The sequence below is a fragment of the Perkinsus marinus genome, assembly GCF_000006405.1.
Source record: "Perkinsus marinus ATCC 50983 genomic scaffold scf_1104296937060, whole genome shotgun sequence".
In the NCBI taxonomy this organism is placed as follows: domain Eukaryota; phylum Perkinsozoa; order Perkinsida; family Perkinsidae; genus Perkinsus; species Perkinsus marinus.
In genome coordinates this window covers 217,303-224,267 of record NW_003213929.1, presented here as the reverse complement: position 1 = coordinate 224,267, position 6,965 = coordinate 217,303, and the positions used below count along the sequence as shown (strand labels likewise).

At 48.1% G+C, this 6,965-nt stretch overlaps 2 protein-coding genes across 2 annotated transcripts in view; one reads left to right on the top strand and one right to left on the bottom strand.

The window, feature by feature from the left end:
- Positions 1 to 2,861, bottom strand: part of Pmar_PMAR006987 (conserved hypothetical protein) — a gene marked incomplete at both ends in the record, with an annotated part of 6,830 nt that extends 3,969 nt beyond the window's left edge. The window contains 11 exons of the mRNA XM_002783413.1: positions 702 to 759; positions 803 to 981; positions 1,028 to 1,161; positions 1,210 to 1,294; positions 1,349 to 1,445; positions 1,492 to 1,573; positions 1,752 to 1,862; positions 2,116 to 2,140; positions 2,285 to 2,434; positions 2,489 to 2,634; positions 2,705 to 2,861. Of these exons, the coding sequence (XP_002783459.1) occupies positions 702 to 759; positions 803 to 981; positions 1,028 to 1,161; positions 1,210 to 1,294; positions 1,349 to 1,445; positions 1,492 to 1,573; positions 1,752 to 1,862; positions 2,116 to 2,140; positions 2,285 to 2,434; positions 2,489 to 2,634; positions 2,705 to 2,861 (1,224 nt within the window). The remainder of the gene's footprint in view (positions 1 to 701; positions 760 to 802; positions 982 to 1,027; positions 1,162 to 1,209; positions 1,295 to 1,348; positions 1,446 to 1,491; positions 1,574 to 1,751; positions 1,863 to 2,115; positions 2,141 to 2,284; positions 2,435 to 2,488; positions 2,635 to 2,704) is intronic.
- Positions 2,862 to 6,033: 3,172 nt separating this feature from the next.
- Pmar_PMAR006986 (hypothetical protein) overlaps positions 6,034 to 6,965 on the top strand; it is a gene marked incomplete at both ends in the record, with an annotated part of 4,190 nt that continues 3,258 nt past the window's right edge. The window contains one exon of the mRNA XM_002783412.1: positions 6,034 to 6,802. Coding sequence (XP_002783458.1) covers positions 6,034 to 6,802 — 769 coding nt within the window. The remainder of the gene's footprint in view (positions 6,803 to 6,965) is intronic.

Sequence of the window (6,965 nt, the reverse complement as noted above, 5' to 3'; positions counted from 1 at the left end):
TCCTATAATCAGTGAGGACACTCTAAACTGATCAGAGGAAGCCAACATACTCCGAATTCATAGGGAGCTCATCTTACCCCTGTAAGTGAAGTAACCAACCATTACTCTATTCAGACTAACGCAACCAGTGTTGTAATATATGATCGCTTTCCTCAGTTGACCCTAGGAGTTTCCTCACTAACTATAGGAGTCCATATACAAACTAGGGTAGAAATGTACAGGAACCCGCAAAAATGTCGGAAAATTTCCTCAGAATTTCCATATTGTCACCAACATATGTGGTCAACCATGAGCATATTTTCCCACACTGAACGCCGCACGCCTTGGGAAACGACGATAATATTACTACTACCTAGAATGACGTCCTCAGAGGGCAAGCAATGAATGTACAGAATGAGCTCATAATAACACAATAGTCAACGATGATACAACATATTACTCAACTGCAGAGCAGAAGAAGGAGAGATAATAGTAATTCCAAAGACAGCTAAAACCAGCTGGCATTGCTTCGCTCCGCTAGGCAGTAGTATCATTTTCAGAACAGTCAAGATGGAGTGAATCGACAACTCACAAATGGTCGTAATGAATAGTAACCATCAACATCATCTTGATTGCCCCAACGCCCTCTTCATAGAAAGCTCCCTTATAAAATGATTATAACAGATTACAGTCAACAGCAGTTAGACGTACGTCCGTCACACTTCGGCACTTTGCCAGGCGAAACCGACCGGACCAAATCCGTATCCAGCCATGATCAACCTAAGATACGCAAAGATACCCTCCAGACAAGCACCCATGTCACCACTTCTTCTCTGCTGCGGCCTTGTGCTGAGCCTCTCTGGCCTTGTGTCGAGATTCTCGACAAGCCTGTATCCACTTCACTGTCTCTCTTGCCAAATCCTCCACATCCATATCACGCAAAGTGCTCTTGAAAGTTGTCACCACCATCTCCTGATGAACCTCCATAGGCAATGCCTTGACCTAAGCCAGCGTCTCCACAAGCAAGCCCAGTACGTAGGCTCCCTACCTTCTCTCTCTCCGGTGTGTCCACCTTACTATTTTGCTGCCCTATAGGAGGCTTCTCCTGTATGAGGCAGCCCTCCATCTTGGGGTACGCAAGAGATATCGATGCTAGCATTGCTGCTAGTACTGCATCATTACCTACTACCAGCCATACCACACCTCTCTCACTTCCTATCGATCTACTACCATCAAGAAGGAAGATATCCCACAGTCTAGCCGGAGGCATCGACAACGACTTCGACCATAAGCACAGCATAGGCTCCGCACACAACTTGATCAACAACAACAACAGTCGGGGTCTAATACATGCGATACCACACCTCACCCAAAGTCTGGAAATCTCGAGCCTATCCAGAAGCTGCTTCACATCAGGGAAATGCTCTCCCAGCAGTTCATCCAGTCTGGTGATATCTCTCAAGAACCTGAACTCACTTCGGTACAGTCACGACACTGTTATCGAGTACATACCCTCTGAGGTTCTTCTTATCATAGTAGTCCTTATTGATACCCTCAACGAATGCTGCCAGCACTAGATATACCGTCTCGTCGTCTAAGCCCGGTAGCGCAATAGATAGCAGAGCATTAACGATGAAGTTCATTCCTTGGCAGTAGCCCACCGAAGGACTAACAACAACCTCTCCAAGCTCATCACCGCTGTTGTTACTTCCTCAATGCATATGCCATCAGCACGTCTCGCATTCTATCGATCCGATCAGGTGGGATTCCACCTGCCGTCCTGGGCAGGTCCATCTCAATCTGATGCTTAATCTTAGAGTCCAGTGAGGCCTCATTGTCGAGCATTGCCAGAGCCTTCGGATAAGTCAGTTTGCAGACCGAATCTGACAAGACGGTCGTCACAAAGAGTGCGCATCACTTCCCTACGATGAAGCCTTGCGTGAGCCCAAATCCTCCACAACGTAGGCCTGTACTCAACAGGAACCCCATAAGAATGTACCAGAGGTCGAAGCTCTGATCGATGTACCTACTTTTGTTGGAATAGCTAGGTCCAGGGCGGCAAGGCAGCATAGACTCAAAATGTGTGGCCGACACGCTACAGGACACAGTGTTGGAATATATGATTGGTTTCCTCACCTGGGCTCGGGAGATTCCTCACTAACTATAGGAGTTTATATACAAACTAGGGTAGAAACGTACAGAAACCCACAAAAAATTTGCAAAATTTCCTCAGAATTTCCATATTGTCACCAACATATGTGGTCCACGATGTGCATATTTACCCACACTGACAGGGCAGTACTACTTCTTCCAAGGGTCGGCCTGCCACCACCTTCTCCCACTGGCTTAGCATATTCAATTCATCAGCACTGGGTAGCAAGGACCATGGCCCACTGGATGGGACCGCTTTCGTCACCCCTTTCGAATCCACGTCATTCAGCGACTGGTTCATCAACTGGGAAAAAGAAGAACAGTTACATCGACGATGGTGATCGACGAGTTGCCTTACCGCTAGAGGGTGTCGGTCTACTATGAGCTTGAAGAGGCTCTCACCACTAAGGTCAACAAGGTTCCAGTCTGCGCTGACGACGCTAGGTGACCGAGACGTGGAGTCAACAGAGGAGTCCTGGGCACGGTCAGAGCACTGAGTGGCAGCTGAAACATAAACGATGTGGGTGGTAGAATGCGAGTGCTGGACTGCAAAGAACTGAATCCCGAGTAGTACCACGCTCCCGCCTCTTTTCGACGTTCTCGTGTTCTTCCTCTTTGTCAACCGTCAACGAGGTGTCCACTTTGTTATCGTTGACGGTATCATCAATCGGATCGTCGGGTCCGAATAGGTAGTCTGGAATGGCCTTCAGCTTGTCTAATATAACGGCCATAATAAACTTAAAACGCTGCGCGGAGCCGCGAGGCAAGCGCAAAGGAACACCAAGACGACTTAAGTGCTCAAGATGATGGCGTATCTTCGCAACGTATCTTGGTGTTGAAACGGCTGGACGTTTCACTCACGTTGAAGATGATGAGATTGATTGTACACCTCTGTTCTATCTGAGAGTTAGAGTTCTAGATTGATACTAGACAACCGTAGCTTACTGTGGCTACGTGTTCTCTCTTTGACTGTGAACGTGCGTCGTTTACGACTGGGAGCAGTTGCTCTTACGTTGTAATCTCGCTTGACTAGCACTTGGTCTATATGTAGTGGTCTCACTAGTGCGATTGAGTAGCAAATCCATTAGATCTAATTGTGATGTTGGGTTCCTACGTTAGTGAGAACTCTACGTGGTGAGGATTCCGGCTGAGCCAACCCGCGGTTTAGCAGGGGTACCTTCGGATCGAGTAGAAGTCCCTACGTCTGGTCCCACGCTTTGACAGCTTTGATCCAGCTCTCTACTACTCTTCTACTCTACTCCGTCATCTCCTGGCACCCCTGGCGATCGCGCATTCTACCGGGATTGGTTCTCCTTATGACGTCTATGATCCTCTAACGTCGTCGCCAACCTACTTCCGAGCTACTACGTGCTGGCTACAAGTCTAAGAAGATTGGCCCTCTTCCGATGACTACTACAACTTACAGCATATCTGGTAGCGACGTGGACGTATATCACGTGGCGGTAGAGTTGCTGACGGCGAAGGATGTTTGATCAATATTGCGGTCTGGACTACGTTCACTACGACAACTACCGAGGCAGCTCTAGTTGCTTGCAGCTAGAGTCCCCTCACCCTATGGCCGCACGGTGAATAAGGATCTACCAATCCCACGACACTAGAACCCCTCCCGACATGTATACATAGGTGACGAGCACTGGTCACCAACTATAGCCCTACATGGTATGCACAACTCACGTTTATTCGGTACAACAAGTGAGCTATCGGATGCCGTTATTGTGTATTATCACGTTTGGGTATGGATCCTACGATGAAGATCACGACGTGCTGACACCGAGACTACTGGGATGGCACCGACAGGGCGGTTGCCACCTCGGTCGTGGTTACAGTAAACTACGCAGACTCCAACAAGGTGGTTTCTGGTTTCAATGTCAACACGGCATTATAGACGGCAACGTCATGATAACACGGTAACTTGGTGGGTAGTCAGGCAGTTGCCTACCGGTCACGGTTACAGGGACTGTGTGGTTTCAACAAGGTGAAGCCTTGCCTGTTATCATTACGTTGTTGAAAAAGGTTGGTCACTTCACTAACGTCCGTTCTATGCTAGTGGGTTACGTCATCCCCAAGTACTACAACGTTTAACTACGTTATCAGTACTACAACTAGAACGGCTTTGTGAAGATCACGAGAGGAGAATGGCTCAGGTTATGGCCGTTCGCCTCAGCCTCAGCCGTGGTCACTGGGACTACGTAGTTTCAACATGGTGAAACTTCATTCTCAACGAGCATGACGATAAGGACGTTCGACAGTAGTCAGGCAGTTGCTGTCGACGACGGTCACAGGGACCGATTTGGCTTCCAACAAGGTGGATCCAGTCCTTTCGTCCCGGTCACCATAACGTGTTGATGATTTCTCCGGAGAAGAAGACGGTCTCCTATACGTTATGGCTCGGTGGTTGTGGACAACGGAATCTCTATGTCTAGTACTATCATCTGATGACGACAACCTGAGGTTTCCTACTATTCCGTTGAACCCACACGCCACCAACTATCTACGTGTGTTAGTCAGGCAGTTGACATACGTAGGGTGGATATCTGGGTGTGGCAGTTGTCATGTCCATCTGCAGAAGATGTCCACGACGGTGATATCGACTTGGAAGGTACGTTAGTCAGGCAGTTGACGTTACTCTTACAAGACTGATATTATCATTATGTACGAGCTCAACGGTACATTATTGTACGATCACTCTACTCTGGCGAAGTCGAGTGGTACGTCTCGTACTTAGACGATTATGTTCCGAGATGGGTTGGTCGATATCATCTTGGCTACTACCCGCTTCTCCTACTACATACGTGGTTCATTACTCTACTGATGAACCATCCATTTGGTGGGAATCGACCCAACTGGCACTACTTACAAGGACGAAATCTGTTGCTACCGACTAATCGTCCAACACGACAGGGTGCTTGGTGGATACTCAACTGAACTTCTGGTAGAGTAGACGTCAGCTTGGGTATCCTAGGTAGCTATCGTAACTGTCTTTGACAGTCTATCTATTATCTATTATCTATTCACTTATCATATATATTTGACGTTGTGTCGTCAATTATTCAACGGTGGGTGGTTCAATGGTTGGCTACTGGTATCTACAGCGGTTATATCTGATAACTTGCAAAGCAACCCATGTCCTCTTCGACTGCCAACCCCGTTATTCAAGACGACGGCGATGACGTCATTCTTGACACTGGAGTACAGACTACACCTCCACGTGAGGATGTACGTGGTATTCCACCACCTGTTGTCGTCAGTGTACCCCCTCCAGTTCAACCTGGAACTGTTAGCGGTGGATGGCCCCTACTAGGACCACGTCTGCATCCAGACCGTGCTAACCTACGTGAACCCCCACAACAAGTATATCCTGGTACTATGAACGATACCAACAACCCCATATATATCCCAAGTCTGAGTCGTCGTACTCAGCCCTCATATGGTCAACAACCGGATCGTGGACTTCCTCCACGTGAAGTGTTCTCCAACGAGGCTGTCTCGAACAATCCCAACCCTGCTATAGGTAGTCAACAACAACGACAGTCCTGTACTACTAACGACTCTGGTGACTCTTCGCAATCTAGCGATAGTGGAAGAAGACTACGACGTCAACGACCTGCAAGACACCAACGGGACGGTTCTGATTTACGACGTGGACGCCCTCGCAGATATCGCCACAAGAAGTCTAGACTATCAAGATCTTCATCAAGTGGGTCATCAACATCATCACGTCGTCAAGGTGAAGCCTCTAATCTTCACCAACATGGTCTACAAGGCTTGACGTCCGGGGTCTACTATGTTCCTCCACATAGAGGTCATCCTACTTCTAATTGGTGCTATGGCTGCAAACGTCGTCATTGTGAACGACCTATAACCGTCAAGGACTTTGACACCATGCAGAACGTTATCAGGTCACTTCGACCTGATAAGAACTTTGAGGGTGCCAAAGACAGCCGATCTGGTACTACATGGATAACGGTCATGTACCACGAGACGGAAGGACATCCTGACGTGGTGAGGTATCTATGGCTCAAGAAGTACACGTCCTCTAGGGTGTGGAAGGAGGTAACTACCGGACTAACTCCTCCTTCACGTTGTTATCAAGACTATGAACGACAACTCAAGAAGATCCTCAAGCAGCTCCGCAAGACGTTTGACACTGACGAGCATCTTCACAAGACTGAACGTCAGTTCAACAACTGCGTTCAGGGCACTGACTCTGTCTACGTCTTCATCGAACGTCTAGAAGACCTTAGTTCTGAACTCTACCATCTCGGTTCCCCGGTCTTGGAGTATAAGATGAAGTGGAAGCTCTACAATGGTCTCAAAGGCTCTGAACTACGACTTCGTGTCAACGATTACCTCGACGACAGGGAAGTCGACTATATGGAGTTCAAAGAAGTCGTATTACGTCAGCATAGACGTATGGCCAACATCAACGAGACTACTGAGAGCTCCCGGTCTTTCGACAAGAAGGCCAGAGACGACTCTAGAGGTAGCTATGGTAGACGAAGTGAAGACAGTGGTTATCGTAATCGCCGACCTTGGCAACGACAAACCTCTTACTCTAGACGTGAGTCTGTCAACTCGGTCGAGGCTGGTTACTCCACAGATGACAACGAGACCCGTGAGCATCACGTCAATATGGGACGTGATCTTTCTGGTATGAAATGTTATCGATGTCTCAAACGTGGACATTCTGCTAAAGATTGTCAACAACCAGAACCAGCCGAGCTCTCAGCACGTTGTCGAATCTGTGGCAACCCACAACATCAAGCCGACACGTGCAGAATCAAGAGCGACAAATTAATCTGCCATCGCTGCAA